Source organism: Giraffa tippelskirchi, chromosome 5 (genome assembly GCF_054371585.1).
Source record: "Giraffa tippelskirchi isolate mGirTip1 chromosome 5, T2T-mGirTip1v1.2.pri, whole genome shotgun sequence".
NCBI classification, from domain to species: domain Eukaryota; kingdom Metazoa; phylum Chordata; class Mammalia; order Artiodactyla; family Giraffidae; genus Giraffa; species Giraffa tippelskirchi.
Window position 1 is genome coordinate 72,705,173 of NC_137279.1, and position 27,665 is coordinate 72,732,837.

The 27,665-nt window shown below is 36.5% G+C and overlaps 1 protein-coding gene across 1 annotated transcript in view; it reads left to right on the top strand.

Moving 5' to 3' along the window:
• The window catches only part of LOC145505195 (complement factor H-like), a 76,980-nt gene that overhangs the window by 35,338 nt on the left and 13,977 nt on the right, over positions 1-27,665 (top strand). The window contains 9 exon segments of the mRNA XM_081486973.1: positions 2,937-3,113; positions 3,898-4,083; positions 4,194-4,373; positions 6,741-6,920; positions 12,461-12,546; positions 12,549-12,645; positions 23,352-23,561; positions 24,268-24,441; positions 26,496-26,672. Of these exon segments, the coding sequence (XP_081343099.1) occupies positions 2,937-3,113; positions 3,898-4,083; positions 4,194-4,373; positions 6,741-6,920; positions 12,461-12,546; positions 12,549-12,645; positions 23,352-23,561; positions 24,268-24,441; positions 26,496-26,672 (1,467 nt within the window).

Genomic DNA, 27,665 nt, shown 5'->3' on the forward strand with positions numbered 1-27,665 from the left:
AGATTGGGTTCTTAAATGTACAAAATTGATATCAAATATGTAAAACAAAGATTAAAAATCTAGAGTAGAGGTTAGACTCTTATAAAACTTACAATATAAAAAAAAAAAGAAAAAGGAAACAGTGTAAAAAGAAAAAAAAACAGTAAAACAGTAAAACAGTAAAAAAAAGAAACAGTAAAAAAAGCAAAACAGGAAAAAAACAGTAAAAAAAGAAAACACAAAATGTATAAGATATATGTATGCAGTTTGCTTCAAAAATAGGGGTTTTTTTTTTTGCAAGTTAATAGTGGGTTATGAAAATGAAAGTTAAAGGTGTAATAGAGGACTTGAAGAAAAAGGAAAGAAGAGAAAAAAAAAATTTTTTAATTAAAAAAAAAATTTAAAAAAAAATAATAATAGTAAAAAAATATATATCCCGGACTTTCTCTGGAGCTGTTGTGAGCAGTGTGGGGTCTGCTCAGTTTCAGATAGATCCTTGTTCCTGATTATACTTTTCAAGATCTATAGGTCCTTTTCAATGCAGTCGGTATTAACTACAGGGATTTTAATCTGTTGGCCTGTCACTTCCAAAGCGCTTCCCTCTGTTTATTTGGCTTCTGTTTGGAGGTCTCTTCAGTATCCAATTTCCGCCCTGCAACAAAGGGGTGGAGGTGGTCTCTTTAAGTTCGCTTGTTCAATCGTACTGTGGGGAGGAAGGAACACTGCAAACCTGGCGTGTGTGGTGAGCTCGCAGTGTCTCGGCCGCACTGGGTTTGCCCCCGCTCAGGGCGTGTGTGCTTTCCCCGTCTACCCTGCTCAGGCTTCAGGTTACTCAGCAGGGGAGTGGGCCGGAGAGTGGGCCCTGAGATGCGTGCACTTCCCAGGTCTAATCCGCTCAGGTTCAGGCTCCCGGTTACTCCACAAAGGCGCCGACTCGGTTTCGCCCACGGCTTGTGCCGTTCCTGGTCGGAGCTGCTCAGGCGGCCAGGAGTTTGGTGAACGCACTCTCCCCTGTTGGGGCGGTGCGGCTTATCACCTCCCTGGTCCCCACCTCGGTTTGCGGTCGCGCCCGGCTCCGGTGTGCTTTGTGTCGGTTCTGGGGAGCTGGTCTCTGGCTGCGACCCTCACGGCGGCTGTCGACCCTCTGGGATCTCAGGCAGTCTTTGCTTAGAAACTGGGAGCCTGTTTGCAGTTTGGTAGGGGGTGCCCTCTCTGGGGCCGAGTTTGCCCCTTTCCTACTCTGGCGGGCCCCGCCTGCCCGCTGTGTCCGGCGGGGGATGGGGCGGTCCGCAGCCGGCTAGCTCTCCTCTGGTATCGCTCAGTCCTTTGTTCTGTGAGCGGGCCGGCAGTGCCTTAGAGTTGGGCTTTTCGCGGGATAGTTATCTCTCTCTGGCTGTCCCACAGTTTAGGTTACTATCTCACGTTAGCTCCCTCAGATTGCCCTCAGGGCACTCGGGCCCGGTCCTTACCCTAGGCAATGCCGCCCGCTCCTCTCCGTTCAGCCCCCACTTGCTGGTGGCGGATGATGCGAGCGTCTGGGGTTCTTTGCTGGGAGTTGCTTTAGGCACGTAATCTGTGGGTTTTATTTATTTTTTCCTCCCAGTTACGTTGCCCTCCAAGATATCTCCAAGAAATCTTCCCCCACACCCGCCGGTGAGAGGGTTTCCTGGTGCTTGGAAATTTCTCCTCTTTTACGACTCCCTCCCCGGGACAGGTCTCCGTCCCTAACTCTTTTGTCTCTCTTTTTATCTTTTATAATTTCTCCTACCTCTTTTGAAGATAATGGGCTGTCTTTGTGGAAGCCTGACGTCCTCTGCCAGCCTTCAGAAGTAGTTTTTTTTTTTTTTCCGGGGGGGACGGGGCATTACTTTTAAAACTAGTTATCTTATATATAATTTTATGATAATGTTTGAAGACTATTAGATAATACTATCCTTCTTTATGGTGAGATTCTAAACCTTAAATTCCAATTTTGAAGTTTATAAATTATTGAGCAATAGGAAGATTCCAAATAAGAATAATGCTATTTTTGATAATATGTAGCAATCCCTGGTGGCTCAGATGTAAAGAAACTGCCTGCAGTGCGGGAGACCTGGGATTGATCCCTGGGGTAGGAAGATCCCCTAGAGAAGGGAATGAATTACTCACTCCAGTATTCTTGCCTGGAGAATTCCATGGACAGAGGAGCCTGGCCAGCTGTACTCCATGGGGTCACAAAGTGTCAGACACCACTGAGCGACTAATCCATACACAGCAATGTCACAAATTTCATAGATTTTACACATTTTCAATAATAAGTTCACACATTTTTAAAATGAATCAGAATAATTAAACATATATTCATAGTTAAGATCATTTATAGGTATAATAAGATTAGATATTTGTGTTGTCATACACATAATCAATACACCTAGAATATGCCTATGTGACCTTGATCATGTTTACTCATTTTGTTTCATTTTTTAGTTTGACTTCTACACTTGTAGATAAAATTAAGTGATTTTAATGTACCTATAACTCAAATACAAGAGAAATGTCTCTCTTGTGTGTTCTGGTTTTCCAATTATAGTTTTTAAAATACCATTTTTTCATTTGTGTTCAATTTCAATTGTATCAATTTTTTTATTCTGAGAGAATATTTTTACATTTTGAGATAAAAAAGTAGCATTATATTTTGTAAATGTCAGTGATAAAATCAGATCCAGTATTAACAAGTTGACTTTACAGATAAATTATCAGGACATATATGTTGCTGTTCAATACCTTAATATTTCTCAAAAGTTCCAGATGAGTGCAGAGGGTGTATAAAACCTAATATGTAATGTTTTTCAAGGAAGAGCATTAATGTGCTGTCTCTCTGTGTATGCAGTACCCAGAGCCTCATTTTATGAGACACAAATAATATTTATTTTGCAATGGTTAAATATTCTCACTAAATTATTTATCTTTTTCAATAGAAAAAGAATGCAGTATTCCTGAAATAGATACATACTTAGATGCTTATCCCAGGAAAGAAACATTTAAAGTTGGAGATGTGCTGAAATTCTCCTGCAGTCAAGGCCGTGTTATGGTTGGAGCAGATTCAGTTCAGTGCTACTACTTTGGATGGTCCCCTAAACTTCCAAAGTGTAAAGGTAAATATTTATCTGACAGTTGTTGGAGCAGAAGTTGGGATTTCAGATGTCAATCTTTTTATTTCCCTCTCTTAATTTTCTGTCCACTTCCAGTGCATCTATAATCTAATGCATTAAGCCAGAGTTATACCCACCAATGACATGTGCTGTGTAGTAGATACCTCAGTTTTGCTTATTTAAGAAATTAACCTTCAGGTGCTTCTTGAAATATGTGATGGAGTATCCACAGGAATGCATGAGGAACCTGACACTGGCAGGAGTTCTTGTCATTTTTTCTTTTTCCTGCAATTCCACCATAATATTGGATAGTTTATATACTGTGGGCTTCACCTCTAGCGTGCTCAAGTATGTCTAAACAGTATTCAAAGAGCTTATAGTCAGTTCAGTCACATGTATCAAATCACATGAATCAGAGTTAAATTGTTGAAATGCTTTTCTCAAATGATATTTTTTCAAAGTTTTCCTACAGTGTTTCTATGAAATAAAAATATTGCTATAAGTTATACACCCAGATTGAGTAATTGGTTTGCATATTTATTTAACATATCTGGATAATGAACATGTTTTCTGAGCATACACAGACTAATATGCTAGTTCAAGATGAGTAATAGAATTAGTAAACACGAATTTGGTGTAAACACCATTCTTTTTCAATAGTTTAAGAATGCTAAAGTAAATTATATAGTAAATAAAAGATCATTTAATGAAATAAATTTATGCATTAGTTGGATTTTTCATTGATAAAACAGACAATGTAATCATAATTTATGCAATATTTCTACAGTGGGGAAAGTAAAATCGTGTGCTCCACCTCCTCAACTTCTCAATGGGAAAGGGAAAGAAATACACAAAGAAGAATATGCACACAATGAGGTCATGGAATATGCTTGCAACCCCAGATTTTTGATGAAGGGTTCTCATAAAATTCAGTGTGTTGATGGAGAATGGAAACCTTTACCTGTGTGTATTGGTAATGTATTAAAAATAGCAATATTTAAAGATAAATAAATACATCTATTTGTATCCATATACACATTTACATAACATTTTAAAGACAAACATAATTTTGTGGATTTTCAGAGGAGGAGCGTACCTGTGGAGATATACCTGACCTTGATCACGGTGATGTCAAGACTTCTGTCCCTCCCTATCACCATGGAGACTTGGTAGAGTTCAGTTGCAGAGAAGCATTTACAATGATTGGACCCAGATTTATCACGTGCATTAGTGGAGAGTGGACCCAACCTCCTCAGTGCATTGGTCAAAATAGACATCTCAAATTGACCTTTAGTATTTGCAGCCATAATGTTGAAATTTAGAATCATCCTTGAAAATATCAGATCTTAAATTATAATGATCCCAAACATTTTATTTTTATAGTTCAATATGTGTCTAAAGAGGAAAAATTTAAACTTGCAATAGAATTTTATGCATCTTTCTGTCCTGATATTCACATTGTTTATCTTGACAAGTGTGAAGCCTAATCTTACTGATAGATACTCATGTGATTAAAATGGGAGTACTAGTTACCAGGAAAACACAACTATCATTGCAGAAGTGCCATTTTTGCTTTTATATGATACTCTTTCTTTTAGAACGTTTGAAACCAGAAATTATAGTTGAGGAATACCCATTTGATACATTTCTGTAGGAATCTTGCCTCTCTCAAAGCTTCTAACAATAATAATTTCTCAGTCTGTTTCAAATTTTGCAAAGAGAAGTTTCTGTGCTGTGGAGGGTGGGCTCAAGCCCTCTCTGTTAGTAGGTAACTCGGTCATGGGAGGCACTTTGGGTGGGGCCAGGAACCTGCCCTGACACATTTCCCTGTCAGAGACTCCTCCTGACCTTTGGATGACCAAGTCTTTGATGACTGACCAGGAGAATCAATCTTAGCTGCTTTCTTTCATTTTTCTCTTGGAATAGACTTTCCTGGAGTTTTCCTGGGCTCTGTGCTCAAAGAGAGCCCTGGATGTCCAGGCCTATTAACTCATTATATTTCTAGTCATTAATTATTCCAAGAAGAAGGTAGGGCTTAAGCTCAGGCCCTGAGTGAGGGTAGGGACAGATAGCTGTTTTCTTCGTTGACAGTATGTCGAAAGACCCATACTCAAAAGACCAGTTGACAGATGGGAGACAGTCAGTAGGAGTTTATTTAGTTAAACAATAATTTTTTTTCTTATTAATCCCTACATTTTTATGAACACATTCCTGTCCTAGGTATTGCCAGTTCTTCAAGACCAAACCCATCTTTGTCCTCTTCTAGCTCCTCAAATGACCTCATCTCATTTAACTTTTCATTCTACCTTATGCCAAAATGTCTGCTTCAATTATTACTCTTCTGACTTCAGAGTTTCCCTTGCTAAGGTTAATCCTCTACGTATATTCAGTTTAATGTAGTCCCCTTTTGCTATAATAGACCTTTTTCCAGTTTCCTTCTCTCAAGGTTTATTTTGTAACTCTGTCTAATCTAGCTTGTCATTCTACCTATTATGCTTATTTTCTCCTAAAAAAATAAGTGTGCTTTCCTTCCAGAAAACAGTACATCATAGGATGAGTCCAGCAGCCACCACTTCTCCTTTTGAGTATACATCTTCCTTCAGCCACCATTCCTTGAAGAATACTACTGGTTTTTTGTCCCTCAACACCCTGAACAAATCTTAAAAAACGGGGCTAATTCTCAATCCTCTAGTGTGTTTTGAATTCAGCTCCTTATTTTATTTCTTCAGAGTTTCATTTTGAAATCATCACTCTTCTTTGACTACCTACTTGACTTTTCCTTATTTTATTCATTTCACTTAACCTTTATCATTAACAAATCATTAACATATACTACCAAAGACCTATACTGATATTTTGTCAAATTCAAAAGGAACCTCCACTTGCATTGAATTTTTGAAATAGGTACATATATAAAAAGCTCTTTTCATCCATATTTAACTTATCCTAGAGCTGGAAAAAAATTGTTATCATGGCATTATATTGGATTATAGAATGATCTGATACATAACACACTGTCCCAAAGACTCTAAGTGTATATACAAGAAATCAGTTGTAATTTTAAGTACCCATCTTCTTATTCCAAGTATTTGTTCACTTTTGGTGATCAGTTAAAAGGTTTGCTTAAAAGTTCAGATTCTTTACAAAACACCTTGGATATTCTTATTGTGTTTCATTACATTCCTTGTAAAATATATATAGAGTAGCAACTTGGTATGCTATGTCCACAGATAATTGTTTTTATTTTATTGTTTTAATATTGTGAATTAAAAATAATGCAGAGATGCTTAAGATCAATAAATTATTGTGAACATTTCACAGATTTCAACTTTGGGACCAAATTTATTCATGTGGTGAGTATTAGCTATACAGATCATGCAAAAATATTCCAGTCCTAAAGGCAGAATCTTTAGGATGGGTATTTTCTCTGAAATTTCAAAATCTGGACGCAGAACTCAGGTTCATGTATAATTGTTCATTTCATGTAATTTGATCAATAGTAGCTTGGCTGGTGGAATTTGTAGGCACAAATTCTAATTTCATTATATTAGTGACTCCATAGCTATTTTTTGCTATTAGCTATTTGGTTCTTAGAATTAGTCTTTTCAAGGGAATGTTTTCATTTTATAGCAACAGATGAACTTAAGAAGTGTAAAGGGTCAATGTTATTTCCAACTGAGAGAAAACCATCATATAAGATTGAATATGACCACAACACCAGCAAAAGTTACCAATGTCGAGGAAAATCAGAACAGAAACACTCAATCTGTATAAATGGAAAATGGGTTCCTAAAGTAACCTGCAAAGAAGGTAAACTCTTGTCTGTAATGTTTTCAAAATTTTATTCTATTTCTTTCTAACTTGTAAAAGTAGTATCTTTGTGTCCTTCAAGGAAATTTAGTTATTTATCATTACAAATAATTTTCCATCTGCAAGGTAATTTAGAAGCTAATCAAAATACTATGTCTAAATATTAATTGTATAATGTGCCTTAGTCAGCTATGTGACAAACCACTCAGAGACTTTGTGACTTTAAATTAACATCTGGTCAGTAGGTGTGCTCATTTCCACAGGAAAGCCGTTGCTTATGATTTTGTGTATTACACATAAATGTGCTTATACCCATGGTGAACTATTATATATTTATCCACGTATCTATTTATGTATCAATCTATGTATCTATTTATATATATTTATGTATCTATCTAGCTATCTATTTATCTATTTGTTTAACTATCTTGAAAAGTCTTGAGTCATGTTGACATGATGAATTCCAATTGAATAGGTTCATGTCAATTTTCTACTTTTCGTATCTGTGTTTCTCTTCTCTAACTCTATGGCATCTTGACTCCCTATCCTCAATATTTTTACCAATTTCTACAAGCCTAGAATATCTAGAAAGAAGCTTCAAATCAATACAAAACCTGATCTACTGTCTAATATTCAACCTCATAATTCTTCCTTATATACAGATCCCTATATAAAAATCATACTACAATAAAGCTGTTAATGGAGAATAAATTATTTAGAAAAACATAATATTTGGGAATTAAACAACAAGCATCTAAATAATTGCCATGCCAATACGTAATGTATATTATGGGCTTCCCTGGTAGTTCAGCTGGTAAAGAATCTGCCTGCAATGCAGGAGACCCCAGGTCAATTTCTAGATCAGGAATATCTCCTAGAGAAGGGTTAGGCTGCCCACTCCAGGATTCTTGGGCTTCCCTGGTAGATCAGTCTACAATCTACCTGCAGTGGGGGACACCTGAGTTCAATCCCTGTGTTGGGAAGATCCCATGGAGGCAACCCACTCCAGTATTCTTGCCTGGAGAATCCCCATGGACAGAGGAGCCTGGCAGATTGCAGACCTTGATATCACAGAGTGGGACAACACTGGATGGCTAAGCACAGTGTTGTATTATACATTATATATTTATGATTGCTTAGTCCTTGTGAGTTAACTTTTTTCTAATTATAAAATATTTCTTAATAATTTTTGTCATATGCCTTAAAATCTATATTAGCTTATTATATATAGTTAAATTAAAACAATTTATTGTTTCATATGATGAAGGAATCCCAACAAATTTGAAGGAATTCATGTCTGTAAATTATTCTAAATTAATTAAATAAAATTAAAAGAGCTTGCTACACAATGGCATCTTTAAGGAAACAAGTAACATGTACAGGTAATGAAGTACATATATTCTACAATTTCTTCTAGAAACTTTATAGTGTTATGTGAGTATATTTAAGTATATTATCTGTCTTGTGTTTATATTTGAGAATTGTATAAAGTAGGAGTTTATTTTTATGGAAGGATTGTCAATTATTTTAGGAAACTGTGTGGAAAATACTTTGAAGTGAAAATCAGTTAACTATGAAAGTGTTTATTTATTTCTGAACTTTCTATTTAGTCATTTAACTATCTTCACTGCTGCCAAATTACCTTTGTAACTAGCTTTTTAGTAGACTGGAAGTCTGATTGCAGTCTCTAAGTACATTCCTCTCACTCAAAATTACTTTAGTTATTCTGATCTTTAACATAGAAATTTCAGGGAAAACTTACAAATTTTTATAAAACATTGGATTGTATATTGAAAGGGATGGCTTTGTAATGAGAAATGATTTATGGAGAGTTGACATTTTTACCATATAAAATTTTGAAATCATAAACATGGTATGTCTCTATTTACTTCTGGTTCTATTTCTCCAGACATACCAGTAGGCTCCCCTGGGGGTTCAGACAGTAAAGAATCTGCCTGGAGTGCAAGAGACTCGGGTTCAGTCCCTGGGTCGGGAAGATCCCCTGGGGAAGGGAATGGCTACCCACTCCAGTGTTCTTGCCTGGAGAATCTCATGGACAGAGAAGCCTGGCAGGCTATAGTCCATGAGGTTGCAGAGAGTTGAACATGATTGAGCACACGTGAGATCTGATATGCAGTTTGCTTCTTTGAAACATTCCCTTGATTAGAATTCAATTTCTTAATAGGGAGTATGCTATTCACATTTTCTACATTCTCTTGTCACTGTGCAAAAGTTGCATTTTTCAAGAAATATCTCTATTTTACCAGACTTATGAAATTGATTGATGTAAAATCACTTCTAATAGTCACTGAACCTTCTAATTTTTCTTTTGATCCTATAGTATAATTATTGATATCACTTCTTTCGTTCTTGGTATTGATAGTTGTTTCCCTACTTTATTTTGCAATCATAGTTTTGTTTTTCAATATCATTATTTTCAAATAAACATTTTTAGCACTCTTAATTTCTTCCATTTCCTCTCTTCTCTAATTTTTATCTTGCTAATATTCATGATTTATAACTTTGTTAATTTTCTCTGTTTTCCCTTTTCTGTTAATCTTTCTCAATTTTTTCTCTCTTGTGGACTTAATTTTCCTTTTTTCTAATTGCTTAATTTAATTTTACTCTCTCATTTCTTCAGATAGAAAATGAAATCATTGATTCAAACCATCCTACTTTTTAACTATAAACCTGTAAAGCTACCTTTTTGCACTTCAAAGTATTGCTTTACCCACGTAAAACTACCTTTTTGCATTTCTAAGTATTGCTTTACCCGTGCCTCAAAAAATTTATAAATAAGTATCAATTTTTTTCATTTTTTTATTTGATTCAAACCCATTTTCATATACAAATATATACAAATAAGTATCAATTTTATTTTAATTTAACTCCATGTGAAATATTTTCTAGTGTTCCTAGTGACTTCTTTGACATAACAGTTGTTTAGAAATTTATTAATTCTCACATATTTATGATTTCCTAAATAATTTATTCTCCATTATCAGTTATACCGAGATATGATTTTTATCTAGAGAGCTGCAGATATTTGCTGTATGCAGTTTGAAGAGTATCATGGGTGATTACATAGATATTTTATTCTTATTGATTTCTAATCTAATTCACTTATAGAACACACTGTGTAAATTTTTAATATTTTGAAATTTATTCTTAGTTGCACAGCATATCTTTGTGATGTTATCTTAGCATATCTTTGCATGTCTATCTTTGTGATGTTTCCATTTCATATAAAATATATTCGTATTCTAGTTTCTAGCACACGTTAGCATTGTTCATAGTGTTCTAAAAATGTATCTAAGTCTTTTTTTTACATTTTTACACTCAACTTTTTTTAAATTATTTTTTAATGTAAATTTATTTATTTTAATTGGAGCTAATCACTTTACAATATTGTAGTGGTTTTGCCATATATTGACATAATAGTTTTTTCTAGTTGTTCTATATATCACAGTAGGAAGATTCTCAGAATTGCTAACTAGGGGTGTGGATCTGTCTATTTCTTCTTTCACTTCTGCCTATCTTTTCCTCATGTATTTTGATATATTCTTAGATACATTATACATTTATAATGGCTTAGTCCTTGTGAATTAACTTTTTAATAGTCATAAAATATATCTTCATAGTTTTCATAATATACCATCTCTGGAAGTCTACATTAACTTTTTGAAATATAGCTAGTTAATTTAAAACACCTGATTATTTTCATGTGATAAAAGAATTCCTAATCCATTTCATGTAATCAGTGTCCTCTAATTATTCTCTATAAATTAAAAGCAATTGTAAATTAAAAGAGAGCTAGATAGACAACTTATTCACCGATATCACAAATCTTTAAAATTTAAAAAAAAAAAGGATTTTTTTTGTGATTTACTGACAGAAAATATGTTAAATTAAGTAAAATGAAAACAGCATAGTTTGGAATGTATGATATACAGCAAAAACAAAGATGTATATAGATTAAAACTTGCTTTACAAAATAAAGGAGCTTAAGTAATAGGTAGTACAGTCTAACATCTAGAAAAGAACATATATCCAAAGAACATAAAGGAAAGAAAAACAAAAATTAAAATGTCAATTTTTAGAATAAACTAAAAAGTATACATAGCTGATTTGCAAAATATTCAGTTTATAGGGAAATGTAGTGTATAGACCAACTTTTGAAAGAGTTTTAACAAGTACAAATTAAGTTATTAGAACAAAAGAGTTTAAACGTCAGACACAAAAGAAAATAAATTCTTGATAATACATTGATAAAAATGTCAACATAGTTAAAACAGAAATAAGAGAAATATTTTTGATGAAATATAAAATACTCCAGGTCTTCCCTGGTGGCTCAGATGGTAAAGAATCCACCTGAGTTTCAGGAGACCTCGGTTCGATTTCTGTGTTGGGAAAATCCACTGGAGGCGGGCATGGCAACCCACTCCAGTATTTTTACCTGGAGAATTCCCTTGGACAAAGGAGCCTGACAGATTACAGTCCACGGGGTCATGAAGAGTCATACATGACTGAGAGACTAAGCACAACACAGCACAAAAAATACTCCTATTGACTTAGAACAAAATAGAAAATCTGATGATATTACTAATGATGAATAAAGTGTATTCAGTCAAATATTTCCCTGAATTTAATACAAAATGTTGGATCCCTGAAAGGATTTATGAGTTTCCAGCCTATATTTGCATAGTGCTTCTAATGAAATAAAAGTGAAGTATGACAGGAGAAATCAAAAGCAAGGAGTCATAGAGGGCTCCAAAGTCTTCCAGGTGTATTCATGCCATCTTCCCTCAGTTGAGCAGAACAGGCTTTGTCTTCAGATTCTGAATTGGATATCTGATGTATCTCTATTTGATGGACTCAGACCCAGTTTACAGAGGCATCTTTTATACCAAAGGCCAGGCTTGCTAATCATTAAAGCAGGTGCATTCATCAATGTATATATGCTTTAACAGTGCAGGCAAGATAGTAAATTGTACTTCCAGGAGAGTTCAGAATGGTAAACAATACTCTAAATTCCAGTGAACGTATCTAACTTATCTTGTTCAAGAATCAGCATCAAATTAATTGATTATAACTTAATGTAGTTTCTCCTCTGGCTAATCATCTCCCACTGGTAGAAAATTCTGTGAGGGCTTCAAACCAATTACAATATATCTGATCATGGATATCTGTTAAAAAAACAAAAAAGACCCTGATATCAGTTTTTTCCTCAGTGCCTATAATTGAGTGAGCAATTCACTTGGTACATTCTAAAGATAAGAAATAATTGAAATCAGTTTTACATAAATCATTCATGATTGACCACAGGAAGAATAAAAGGAAGAAACTACAAGAAAGACCATGAGACTGTGAACCAACTGTGATACATTCAAGTGCTAAACAACTTAAGAGTATAATTACAGAGTATCATATTATTTGATCATTTATGATATATTATTAGAGCTTTCTGTTTATTGAAAATTTTTCCTTTAATGTTTGAACTTATGCTTTTTAATCAAGAAATCTAATTTTAATATTTTCAGAAGCACAAATACAACCATGCCCACCTCCACCTCAGATTCCCAATGCTCGAGATATGATAACTACAGTGAAATATCAGGATGGAGAAAAAAAATATCTATTCTATGTAAAGAAAATTATTTAATTCAAGATGCAGAAGAAATTGTGTGCAAGGATGGGAGATGGCAGTCAATCCCATGTTGCATTGGTAAGTAGTGCATAAGTTTGTTTAAAACATTCTTTAAAGAAGATTAATACTCCTCTAAGCTTTGTATCCTGACGTGGTGGCTCAGTGGTAAAATAACCTCCTGCAATGCAGGAGATGCAGGATATACGGGTTTGACCGCTGAATGAGGAAGATCCCCTGGAGGAGGGAATGGCAACTCACTCCAGTGTTCTTGACGGGGAATTTCCATGGACGGAGGAATCTGGTGGGCTACAGTCCATGGGGTCGCAAAGAGTTGGACATGACTGAGTGACTGAGCGTGCACACAAGCTTTGTATGGATCAACAAGATGAAGTCCTCTCTGTCTCTTTCAGTTTATCTTGAAACAGTAAATCACAGTTTCAGTTTATGAATTGATGAACACTCTTTCACTTCTGATGTGAAACACAGATAAACTCTTTGGGCTACTGAGTAAATAACAGGTAAAATTTATATTTATGCAAATTTTATTCTTAATGATCAAAAGGACAAGGATGAAGGGACAACTGGGCTGCCCAGCCTGGGAGTCATGGTCCTGAAAGACTACCCCTCAGAAATTCTGTCTTAGAAGTCCAGTGTAACTTGTGCACAAGAAAGCCAGAGGGCTTCAGGAAACCGAGCTTCTGTTCTTTAAAGGCACACAAAAATCTCACATACTCTGTGTCCCAGCAAAGAGGCATCAATGGGAAACAAGCTTGGGTTAGACTAATTTGCTTTTCTTTGTGAACCTCCTAGAGAGGTAGGAGACAATTTGGATCATAGATGCTGGTGCCAGCCATCATGAGAGACAAGTGCCACTTCAGAGTTCTCCCTAACACACACGTACATAGCTTACTAGCACCAGAGGCCTAATAACTCACCAGTATGACAGCACCAACCCCAGACTCCACTGGGCTCCACAGTTGTTACACCTGCATCTCACCCTGCTCTTGGGTGTGATATCACCAGCCCAAGTACACTTAGGCCCTGAAGCCAGCTCCATTAACACTTCATCCTCCCTATGTGTGAGCTGGCAGCCACCATATGAGGCAGGGTCTGGCAGCCACCTGGGGAGGAGTTGTGACCCTTGCCTACCAGTGCACCCAGAGTAGTTGGCATTGACACAACAGAAGGGCACCCCTACAGCATCTAGATCTGCTGCATAGATCCTACAGAAGGGAGCATTCTGCTGGGCCCCATAGACTTCTCCTACATAAGACCACTTCTCTAAGATCAGGAATACACCTAACTGTTAGAAGTAAACACAGAGTTAGGTAAAATCATGAGACAGAGAAATACATTCCAAATGAAGGAACCAGACAAAAATCTCAGAAAAGTCACTAAACAAAGTTAAGGTAAGCAATCTACCCAATAAAGCATGCAAGGTAATGGCCATAAAGATGTCCAATGGACTCTAGAGAAGAATGGATGAAAAAAGAGTTTTAAGAATAAGAAAATATAAAGATGAACTAAACAGTGCTGAAGGATACAACAGCTGAAATGAAACATACACTAGAGAAAATCAATAGTAGATTAGAGGATTCAGAAGAATGGATCAGAGATCTGGAAGACAGGGTAGTAGAAACTTTCCAAACAGCACAGGTAAAAGAAAAAGGAATTTTAAAAATGAGGATAGGTTAACACACATCTGGGACAACATCAAGTGCAGTACTGTTCTCATTATAGGGATCTAAAATAGAGAGAGACAGAGACTTATTTGAAGAAATAATAGCTAAATTTTTCTAACCTAGGGAAGGAAATAGACATTCAGATCTTGAAAGCAGACAGTCCCCAAAAGAGATGAACCTGAAGATGTCCATACAAGGACACGTTATCATTTAATGGAAAAAACTAAAAATGTTGTTGTTCCAAAGTAAATGGCAATGGGATCATATTTATCAATAATTACCTTAAATGTAAATGGGTTGAATGACCCAACCAAAAGACAAAGACTGGCTGAATGGATAAAAAAATAAGGCCCTTATATATGCTGCCAACAAGAGACCCACTTCAAACCAAGGGAAACATACAGACTGAAAGTGAAGGGCTGGAAAAGATATTTCATGCAAATGGAAAACAAAAGAAAGCAGGAGTAGCAATACTCATGCCAGGTAAAATAGACTTTGAAATAAAGACCATGAAAAAATACGATGAAAGACATTAGATAAAGATCAAAGGATCAATCCAAGAAGAAGATATCACAATTATAAGTGTGTATTCACTCGACACAGGAGCACCTCAATACATAAGGCAAACGCTAACAAGTATGAAAGGGGGTATTAACAGTACCACAATAATAGTGGGAGACTTTAATACCCCAGTCACACATATAGTTAGATAAACTAAAGAGAAAATTATCAGGAAACACAAACTTTAAATGATACAATGGAACACTTAGACCCAATTAATATCTATTGGACATTTCACCCCAAAACAATGAATTTCACCTTTTTCTCAAGAGAAGACAGAACATTTTCCAGGACAGATGACATCCTGAGCCAGAAATCTAGCATTAGAAAATTCAAAAAAACTGAAATCATTTCAAGAATTTTTTCTGATCACAATGCACAAAGATTAGATGTCAACTGCAGGACAAAAACTATTAAAAATATCAACATATGGAGGCTATTGACATGCTTCTGAATAACCAACAAATCATGGAAGAAATCAAAAAGGAAATAAAAATATGCATAGAAACAAATAAAAATGAAAACACAACAACCCAAAACCTATGGGATTCAGTAAAAGTAGTGCTAAGGTGAAGGTTCATAGCATTACAACTTAGCTCAAGAAGCAAGAGAAAAGTTAAATAAATAACCTAGCTTTACACCTAAAGCAACTAGAAAAAGAAGAAATGCAGAACCCTAGTGCTAGTAGAAGGAAAGAAATCATAAAAATTAGGGCAGAAATAAATGAAAAAAAACCAAACAGACAAAGGAGACTATAGCAAAAATCAGCAAAACTACAAGTTGGTTCTTTGTGAAGATAAATAAAACAGACAAACAATTAGCAGGACTCATCAAGGGAAAAAAAGAAAGGGAGAAGACTCAAATCAACAAAATTAGAAATGAAAATGGAGAAATCACAACAGACAACACAGAAATACAAAGGATAATAATAGACTACTATTAGCAACTATATGCCAATAAAATGGACAACTTGGAAGAAATAGATGAATTCTTAGCAAAGTATAACCTTTCAAAACTGAACCAGGAAGAAATAGAAAGTCTTAACAGACCCATCACAAGCACAGAAATAGAAAATGGAATAAAAAATCTTTCAACAGACAAAATCCAAGGACCAGACGGCTTCACAGGTGAATTCTGCCAAAAATTTAGAGAAGAGTTAACACCTATCCTACTCAAATTCTTCTAGAAAATTGCAGAGGAAGATAAACTCCCAAATTAATTCTATGAGGGCACCATTACCCTAATTCCAAAACCAGACAAAGATGCCACAGAAAAAGAAAACTACAGGCCAATATCACTGATGAACATAGACAATAAATTCTTCAACAAAACTCTAACAAACAGAATCCAGCAACATATTAAAAAGATCATACATCATGAACAATTGGGCTTTATCCCAGGGATGCAAGGATTCTTCAATATTTGCAAATCAATCAATGTGATACACCACATTAACAAATTAAAAGATAAAAACCATATGATTATCTCAATAGATGCAAAGAAAGCCTTTTACAAAATTCAGCATCCATTTATGATAAAAACTCTCCAGAAAGCATGCATAAGAGGAACATACCTCAACATGATAAAAGCCATATATGATAAACCCAGGGAAAACATTATCTTCAATGGTGAAAAATTGAAAGCATTCCCCCTAAGATCAGGAACAAGACAAGGGTGCCCACTCTCACCACTACTATTCAACACAGTTTTGGAAGTTTTAGCCATAGCAATCACAGAAGAAAAGGAAATAAAAGGAATCCAGATTGGAAAAGAAGAAATAAAACTCTCACTGTTTGCAGATGACATGATCCTCTACATAGAAAACCCTAAAGACATCACCAGAAAATTGCCAGATCTAATCAATGAATATAGTAAAGTTTCAGGATATAAATTAATACACAGATATTCCTTGCATTCCTATACATTAACAATGAGAAAACAGAAAGAGAAATAAAGGAAACTATCCCATTCACCACTGCAATGAAAAGAATAAAATACTTAGAAGTCTACCTAAAGAAACAAAATACCTATATATAGAAAGCTATAAAACACTATGAAAGAAATAAAAAATGGCACAAATAGATGGAGAAATACACTGTGTTCATAGATCAGAAAAATCACCATAGTGAAAACGAGTATACTACCAAAAGCAATCTATACATTCAATGCAATCCCTATCAAGCTCCAATGGCATTTTTAACAGAACTAGAACAAATAATTTAACAACTTGTATGGAAATACAAAAGAACTGCAAATAGCCAAAGCAATCTTGAGAAAGAAGAATGGAACTGGAGGAATCAGCATGCTTGACTTCAGACTATACTACAAAGCTACAGTCATCAAGACAGTATGGTACTACAACAAAGACAGAAATATAGATCAATGGAACAAAATAGAAAGCCCAGAGATAAATCCAAACACCTATAGACACCTTATCTTTGACAAAGGAGGCAAGAATATACAATGGAGAAAAGACAATCTCTTTAACAAGTGGTCTGGGGAAAACTGGTCAACCACCTGTAAAAGAATGAAACTAGAACACTTTCTAATCCCATACACAAAAATAAACTCAAAATGGATTAAAGATCTAAATGTAAGAACAGAAACTACAAAACTCCTAGAGAAAAACATACACAAAACACTCTCTAACATAAATCAGATAAAGCAGATTCTCTATGACCCACTTTCCAGAATAAATAAAAGCAAAAATAAACAAATTGGACCTAATTAAACTTAAAAGATTTTGTGCATTGAAGGAAACTGTAATCAAGGTGAAAAGAAAGCCTTCAGAGTAGGATTAAATAATAGCAAATGAAGCAACTGACAAAGAACTAATCTCAAAAATTTACAAACAACTCATGCAGCTCAATACCAGAAAAATAAACGACCTAATCCAAAAATGGGCCAAAAACTAAACAGACATTTCTCCAAAGAAGTGACACAGATGGCTAACAAGCACATGAAAAGATGCTCAACATCACTCATTATCAGTTCAGTTCAGTTCAGTCGCTCAGTCGTGTCCGACTCTCTGCGACCCCATGAATTGCAGCACGCCAGGCCTCTCTGTCCATCACCAACTCCCGGAGTCTACCCAAACCCGTGGTCATCGAGTCGGTGATGCCATCCAACCATCTCATCCTCTGTCATCCCCTTCTCCTCCCACCCCCAATCCTACCCAGCATTAGAGTCTTTTCCAATGAGTCAACGCTTCGCGTGAGGTGGCCAAAGTATTGGAGCTTCAGCTTCAACATCAGCCCTTCCAATGAACACCCAGGATTGATCTCTTTTAGGATGGGTTGATTGGATCTCCTTGCAGTCCAAGGGACTCTGAAGAGTCTTCTCCAACACCACAGTTCAAAAGCATCAATTCTGCGGTGTTCAGCTTTCTTCACCGTCCAACACTCACATCCATACATGACAACTGGAAAAACTACAGCCTTGGCTAGACGGACTTTTGTTGGCAAAGTAATGTCTCTGCTTTTAAACATGCTATCTAGGTTGGCCATAACCTTCCTTCCAAGGAGTAAGCGTCTTTTAATTTCATGGCTGCAGTCACCATCAGCAGTGATTCTGGAGCCCAAAAAAGTAAAGTCTGACACTGTTTCCACTGTTTCCCCATCTATTTCCCATGGAGTGATGGGACCAGATGCCATGATCTTAGTTTTCTGAACGTTGAGCTTTAAGCCAACTTTTTCACTCTCCTCCTTCACCTTCATCAAGAGGCTCTTTAGTTCTTCTTCACTTTCTGCCATAAGGGTGGTGTCCTCCGCATATCTGAGGTTATTGATATTTCTCCCGGCAATCTTGATTCCAGCTTGTGTTTCTGCCAGCCCAGCGTTTCTCATGATGTACTCTGCATATAAGTTAAATAAGCGGGGTGACAATATACAGCCTTGACGGACTCCTTTTCCTATTTGGAACCAGTCTGTTGTTCCATGTCCAGTTCCAACTGTTGCTTCCTGACCTGCACACAGGTTTCTCAAGAGACAGGTCACATGGTCTGGTATTCCCATCTCTTTCAGAATTTTCCACAGTTTACTGTGATCCACACAGTCAAAGGCTTTGGCATAATCAATAAAGCAGAAATAGATGTTTTTCTGGAACTATCTTGCTTTTTCGATGATCCAGCGGATATTGGCAATTTGATCTCTGGTTCCTCTGCCTTTTCTAAAACCAGCTTGAACATCTGGAAGTTCACGGTTCATGTACTATTGAAGCCTGGCTTGGAGAATTTTGAGCATTACTTTACTAGCATGTGAGATGAATGCAATTGTGCGGTAGTTTGAGCATTCTTTGGCATTGCCTTTCTTTGGGATTGGAACGAAAACTGACCTTTTCCAGTCCTGTGGCCACTGCTGAGTTTTCCAAATTTGCTGGCATATCGAGTGCAGCACTTTCACAGCATCACCTTTGAGGATTTGAAATAGCTCAACTGGAATTCCATCACTTCCACTAGCTTTGTTCGTAGTGATGCTTTCTAAGGCCCACTTGACTTCCCATTCCAGGATGTCTGGCTCTAGGTGAGTGATCACACCATCGTGATTATCTGGGTCGTGAAGATCTTTTTTGTATAGTTCTTCTGTGCATTCTTGCCACCTCTTCTTAATATCTTCTGCTTCTGTTAGGCCCATACCATTTCTGTCCTTTATTGAGCCTATCTTTGCATGAAATGTTCCTTTGGTATCTCTAATTTTCTTGAAGAGATCTCTAGTCTTTCCCAATCTGTTGTCTTCCTCTATTTGTTTGCACTGATCGCTGAGGAAGTCTTTCTTATCTCTCCTTGCTATTCTTTGGAACTCTGCATTCAGATGAGAATATCTTTCCTTTTCTCCTTTGCTTTTCGCTACTCTTCTCTTCCCAGCTATCTGTAAGGCCTCCTCAGACAGCCATTTTGCTTTTTTGCATTTCTTTTCCATGGGGATTTTCTTGATCCCTGTCTCCTGTACAATATCACGAACCGCTGTCCATAGTTCATCAGGCACTCTGTCTATCAGGTCTAGTCCCTTAAATCTATTTGTCACTTCCACTGTATACTCATAAGGGATTTGATCTAGGTCATACCTGAATGGTCTAGTGGTTTTCCCTACTTTCTTCAATTTAAGTCTGAATTTCACAATAAGCAGTTCATGATCTGAGCCACAGTCTGCTCCTGGTCTTGTTTTTTCTGACTGTATAGAGCTTCTCCATCTTTGGCTGCAAAGAATATAATCAATCTGATTTTGGTGTTGACCATCTGGTGATGTCCACGTGTAGCGTCTTCTCTTGTGTTGTTGGAATAGGGTGTTTGCTATTACCAGTGCGTTCTCGTGGCAAAACTCTATTAGCCTTTGCCCTGCTTCATTCTGTACTCCAAGGCCAAATTTGCCTGTTACGCCAGGTGTTTCTTGACTTCCTACTTTTGCATTCCAGTCCCCTATAATGAAAAGGACATCTTTTTTGGGTGTTAGTTCTATAAGGTCTTGTAGGTCTTCATAGAACCGTTCAACTTCAGCTTCTTCGGCGTTAATTGTCGGGGCATAGGCTTGAATTACCGTGATATTGAATGGTTTGCCTTGGATACAAACAGAGATCATTCTGTCGTTTTTGAGATTGCATCCAAGTACTGCATTTCAGACTCTTTTGTTGACCATGATGGCTACTCCATTTCTTCTAAGGGATTCTTGCCCACAGTAGTAGATATAATGGTCATCCGAGTTAAATTCACCCATTCCAGTCCATCTTAGTTCGCTGATTCCTAGAATGTCAACGTTCACTCTTGCCATCTCCTGTTTGACCACTTCCAATTTGCCTTGATTCATGGACCTAACATTCCAGGTTCCTATGCAATATTGCTCTTTACAGCATCGGACTTTGCGTCTATCACCAGTCACATCCACAGTTGAGTATCGTTTTTGCTTTGGCTCCATCCCATCATTCTTTCTGGAGTTATTTCTCCACTGATCTCCATTAGCATATTGGGCACCTACTGACCTGGTGGGTTCATCTTTCAGTGTCCTATCCTTTTGCCTTTTCATACTGTTCATGGGGTTCTCAAGGCAAGAATACTGAAGTGGTTTGCCATGCCCTTCTCCAGTGGACCACAATCTGTCAGACCTCTCCACCATGACCCATCCATCTTGGGTGGCCCCACACGGCATGGCTGTTTCATTGAGATAGACAAGGCTGTGGTCCGTGTGATCAGATTAGCTAGTTTTCTGTAGTTTTAATTTTAGTGTGTCTGCCCCCTGATGCCCTCTCGCAACACTTACCGTCTTACTTGGGTTTGTCTTACCTTGGGCCTTGGGTAATGCAAATCAAAACCACGGTGAGGTACCGTCTCATGCTGGTCACAATGGCTGCTAACAAAAGTCTACAAACAATAAATGCTGAAGAGGGTATGGAGAAAAGGGAACCCTCTTACACTGTTGGTAGGAATGCAAACTATTACACCCGCTATGGAAAACAGTGTGGAGATTTTTTACAAATCTGAAAATAGAGCTGCCATACAACCCAGCAATCCCACTGCTAGGCATACACACTGAGGAAACCAGAACTGAAAGAAACGCGTGTACCGCAATGTTCATCGTAGCACTGTTTACAATAGCTAGGACATGGAAGCAACCTAGATGTCCAATGACAGATGAATGGATAAGAAAGCTGTGGTACATATACACAAAGAAATATTACCCAGGTATTAAAAAGAACGCATTTGAATCAGTTCTAATGAGGTGGATGAACCTGGAGCCTATTATACAGTGATGTAACTCAGAAAGAAAAACACCAATACAGTATATTAATGCATATATATGGAATTTAGAAAGATGATCACCACGACCCTATATGTGAGACAGCAAAAGAGACACAGATATAAAGAACAGACTTTTGGACTTTGTGGGAGAAGACGAGGGTGGGATGATTTGAGAGAATAGCATTGAAACATGTATAATACCATATGTGAAATAGATCACCAGTCCAAATTACATGCATGAAACAGGGCCCTCAAAGCCGGTTCACTGGGACAACCAAGGTGATGGAATAGGGAGTGAGGTGGGAGGGGGCTTCGGGATGGGGGACACATGTATACCCATGGCTGATTCGTGTCAAGTACGGCAAAAAAAAACTCCACGATATTGTAAAGTAGTAAGCCTCCAATTAAAATAAATTAATTAACTTTTAAAAAGTTGTTGTTCTATTGCCAAGTCATGTCCAACACTTCATGACCTCACTGCAACAGGCCAGGCTTCCCTGTCTCTCACCATCTCCCAGAGTTTGCCCAAGTTCATGTCCATTGAATTGGTGTTGCCATCCAACCATCTCATCCTCTGTCACCCTCTTCTCCTTCACGAGAAAAGGCAGTAGTTACCTACAAGGATATCCTGACAAGTATCAGCAGCTTCTGAACAATCTTTTTTTGGTCACAAGGACTGGCACAACATATACAAAGTGATGAAAGAAAAAAAACTTGCAGCCAAGACTACTGTGTCCAGGAAAAACATATTGCAACCATAGTGTGATGTCTCTTCACACCTGTCATAATGGCTATCATGAAAAGGACAACATCAAGTGTTGTCAAAGACGTGGAGAAAAGGGAATCTTTGTGCAGTGTTGGTGGGATTATAAACTGGCAGAGTTGCTATGGAAAAGAGGATGGAGTTTCCTTTAAAAATTAAAAATAGAACTGCCGTATGATCCAGTAATTCCACTACTGGGTATTTATTCCAAGGAAACAAAAACACTAATTTAAAGAGATATATGTACTCCAATGTTCATTGCAGTATTATATACAAAAACCAGGATTTAGAAGCAACCTAAAAGGTCCACTGATAGATAAGTAGATAAAGAAGATGTTTTGTACATATACACACAATATGAACTATAACCAAGCCATAAAATATAAAACATTTTCATTTGCAGCAACATGGATGTGTCCAGGATGTATTATTCTAAATGAAGTAGGTAAGATAGAAAAAGACAAATGCCACATGATTTCACTTATTTGTGGGATCTAAAAATGAAAAAAATCAAAGGAAAACAGGCTGATACGAATACAAAAAATTAATGAGTTGTTGCAAGAAAGGAGGAGGGGGTTGGCAAGGTAGATACAAGGGATTTTGAAGTACAAACTCCCGTTATGTAATAAAGAAGCCAGGGGAATGTATTATACAGCATACAGAATATGGTCAACAATATTGTAATAAATTTGTTAGGGACAGATTGTTACTAGACATACTGGTAGTCATTTTATAATGTATGTAAAAGTAAAATCATTGTGTAGCACATTTGAAGCTAACATATTGTTATACATCCAACATTTCAATAAAAATTAATTTTAAAAATGATGAAGGGGTATATTGAACAACTAGTAGTAGCATAGTGTTTATGGAGACAAATAGCTTGCAAGTTTCAAATAATTGTCAGTTTTAAAATCCTTTAACTTGTTCCGAGTATTCTTTTTTTTTTTAATTCTTATTTTAAAATCCAAAGTAATATTTGATTGTATTAATATTTTCAATTTAAAGATTATATTTGTACTTTACTCTTTGACCTCTGTACTTCATATAGAAAAAATTGGATGTTTTCAACCACCTCAAATAGACCATGGAACCATTAACTCATCTAGCTCTGCTGAAGAAAGGAGAGAAATACATGAACAAAGGCTGTATGCACATGGCATGAAGTTAAGTTATACTTGTGAAGAAGGCTTCGAGATATCTGAAAATAATGTGATAATATGCCAAATGGGAAAGTGGAGCTCTCCACCTCAGTGTGTAGGTTAGACAGTAGGCAAACCAAACTCTATTTTCAGTACCATTCTTTAAACTAATCAATTGTCATCAAAGTCATGAAACTTGATCCTTAGATTTCTTAATACATCAGGTAACTCATCTATTTACGGGTCATTTATGCATTAAAATAAAATGTATATATTTGTTTGTTAAATCAAATTTGACATATAAAATTGATCATTTTTGTTATTAATAATTTTGTATGTTCTATATAAAATCACTTTTCAATCTGGCAATTATTTTGTCTTAACACTGGATGTGCAATAAAATTAAGCCTAACTATTCATATTAGTAAATCTATTTATATTCCTACCTATTCAAGTTTCAAAAATATGTCCTATGTCTTCCCTAAAATGTCCTTTTTAATTTCTTACAATATATAATACTTTTCCTAAAATGATATGTGGAGTCTCAATGTGTTTTTCTTTTATTACTCATGATTGGTTAGAGAGCACTGATGGTTTCTTTCATATATTGGTAATTTCAGTTTCAAGTTCTTGCTCAAGTGGACAGCTGGACACACACCAGATTGGTGATTTTAGGAAAAATTTGTGCACTTTCCTCCCATGTCATGGAAGTTCCTGTATAATCATTTATTATTTTCAAGTAAAATTAGCAAATATGTTGACCAGTACATCAAATTAAATTTCAAAGTTAGCAAAACATGAAATCATTCTTTCATTTCTTCCCAGGACTTCCTTGTGGGCTTCCACCTTATATTCTGAATGGTGTTGTATCTCACAAGAAAGACAGTTATCAATATGGAGAAGAAGTTACTTACTACTGTGATGAAGGGTTTGAAACTGATGGACCTGCATCTATGAGATGTTTAGGAGGGAAATGGTCTCGTCCGCAAGATTGCATAAGTATAGTGTTTTTACTTTTATTCTAAAGCTGACAAATATCTTTTAATTCAAAGCATAAACAGCACAAATATGAAACTATGGATAATTCTAGAATTTAACAAGTTATCTATGGAAAGTTCTGAATTATGGTAGAGAATTAATAACTCTAGAAATAAAAGTTTGATTTGTTATTGCAGTTCAGTCATTCAGTCGTTTCTGACTCTTTGTGACCCCATGGACTGTAGCAAGCCAGCTGTCCCTGTCCTTCACTGTCTCCTGGAGTTTGCTTAAACTCATGTCCATTGAATTGGTGATGCCATTCAACCATTTCATCGTTTGTCGTCCCCTTCTCCTCCTACCCTCAATCTTTCCCAGCATCAGGGTCTTTTCCAATAAGTCTTTGTATTAGGTGACTTCCCTGCTGACTCAGATGGTAAAGCATCTGCCTACAATGTGGGAGACCTGGGTTCGATCCCTGGGTTGAGAAATTCCTCTGGAGAAGGAAATGGAAACACACTCCAGTATTCTTGCCTGGAAAATCCCATGGACGGAGGAGCCTGGTAAGCTCCAGTCCATGGGGTCGCAAAGAGTCGGACATGACTGAGCGATTTCACTCAGTTTCACTTTCACTTTAATCAGGTGACCAGACTATTGGCGCTTCAGCTTCAGCATCAGTCCTTCCAATGAATATTCAGGGTTGATTTCTTTTAGGATTGACTGGTTTGGTCTTGCAGTGCAAGGGACTCTCAAGAGTCTTCTCCAGCACCGCAGTTCGAAAGTATCAATTCTTTGTAACTCAGGCTTCTTTATTGGCAAACTCTCAAATTCATACATGACTACTGGAAAAGTCATAGCTTTGACTGGGGGGACCTTTGTTGGCAAGGTGATGGCTCTGCTTTTTAATATGCTCTCAAGGTTTGTCATAGCTTTTCCTCCAAGGAGCAAGCATCTTTTAATTTCATGGCTGCAGTCACCATCTGCAGTGATTTTAGAACCCAAGAAAATGAAGTCTCTCACTGTTTCCATTTTCCCCCATCTATTTGCCATGCAGTGATGGGACCAGATGCCATGATCTTCATTTTTTGAGTGTTGAGTTCTAAGCCAGCATTTTCAGTCTCTTCTTTCACCTTCACCAAGAGCCTCTTTAGTTCCTCTTTACTTTCTGCCATTAAGGTGGTGTCATCTGAGGCATAGCTGAGGTTATTGGCATTTCTCCTGGCAATCTTGATGCCAGCTTGAGCTTCATCCAGCCAGGCATTTTGCATGATGTACTCTGCATATAAGTTAAACAAGCAGAATGACAATATACACCCTTGAAGTACTCTTTTTCCAATTTTGACCCAGTCAATTGTCCATGTATGGATCTAACTATTACTTATTCACCTGCATAGAGTTTTCTCAGGAGGAAGGTAAGGTGGTCTGGTATTCCCATCTCTTCAAGAATTTTTCACAGTTTGTTGTGATCTACACAATCAAGGGCTTTAGCATAGTCAATGAAGCAGAAGTAGATGTTTTTCTGGAATTCCCTTGCTTTTTCTGTGATCCAATGGAGGTTGGAAATATGATAACACTAACTAAATTATCTCAGTTTCACATCATCTTGGGTGTAGTTTGAACATCCTCCAATATACATCACAGATTTCTGGTCTCTGTTCCTGTACTATGGCTGAACTCTGCTCTTATCACTACTCAATTTGCTGTTAATTTGTCAATCATTTCCTTGTAATATGCAATTTTCTAAGACATTTAACATAACTTAAGGTAACATATGTTGATAAAAGCAAAAATAGAAACATTCATATTTTACATGGGATATCATGGGAGAAGAGAATTTAAATTTGAGAAGTATGCAGCTCTACCTCTTAGAATGTCACCGTTCCCATGTTGTATTTTTGATAATAATAGAGATAGTGTGATTAAATCAAGATTTCTGACTCTTTCCTCAAGGTATAAGAGAAATGCTGTACAATATTCATTGGTTTGATATGGAATTATTTACTTTCTGGAATATAATCAGTGGTCGCTATGAATCTTTAAAGATGTACTAAACAAATGCATATTCTTTTTTCTTTCAGGCACAAATTGTGTTAACTTGCCCACCTTTGATGATGCTGTACTCATAGATCAGGAGAAGGATTTCTATAGGTCAGGAGAACAAGTCGCTTTTAAGTGTCTCTCATATTATCAGTTGGATGGATCTAATACCATACAGTGTATTAAGAACAAATGGATAGGAAGGCAAGCATGCAGAGGTACTTTGGTAAAATTTTAAAATTTATATAAGTATCTGAAGTAATATAATGTAGAAAATTGCCTCCACTATCATTAAATGGACATAGATTACTTTTAGGCCAGGTCAAAAACAGTTTGTGCCTGAACATAAGGGGAACACATGTAAACCCATGGCTGATTCATGTCAATGTATGGCAAAAACTATCACAATATTGTAAAGTAATTAGCCCCCAACTAAAATAAATAAATTTATAAAAAAAAAAAAAAAAAGGGATGGACTTGTGTTCCCAGAGTGGTGTTGTAGCCCAATAGTTCTCAAAGCAAGTCCTGGCAGAGCATTCTCAGCACATTCTGTAATCTGTTAGATATGCAAGCAGATTCACAGGCTCACTCAGACTTGTTGAATCTGGTGGTCGACTCTGTGACAGCTCTGGGGCTGCGACTCTGACAATGTTTTGATGATTCCCAAGGAATTCTGTGTATATTTCAGTTTAAGACTCATGGCTACAGCCTCTTGTAGTTACAGCCTCTTCATGCCCTGAATCTCACCGAGGAATTGCACATCATTCACTGGGGTGTCCTTAGCATATGCCCCAAAATACCATTAAAAATTAGTTTTATAAATTTACACTTTATTTTTATGTTATTTTTCCAGATGTTCTGTTCATATCCTTTAATCAATCACCTTCTCCCTGCAACTATAGAATTCTTCAAAGTGTGTTAATTCTTGATCAGGTCTTTAAAGAAAGAAGTACCTACTGTGTCTAATTTCTGAAAGGGCCTTAAGTTATATCTCATAAACAGGATGAATGTAAACCAAATCTTGATGTCAAATGATATTTTATTATGTTTTCTTTTGTTTCATAAATTCATTTTGAATTTATATACTTTATAACTTTTATTTTACTAACCTCAAAAGGAGATTTCCTGGAAAACTCATTTTAAGTGGTCTAAAAAATGTGTATCATCTTTCTAGTGAAGTATAGGGGAGAGTTTTAAGATATAGAAGTTTA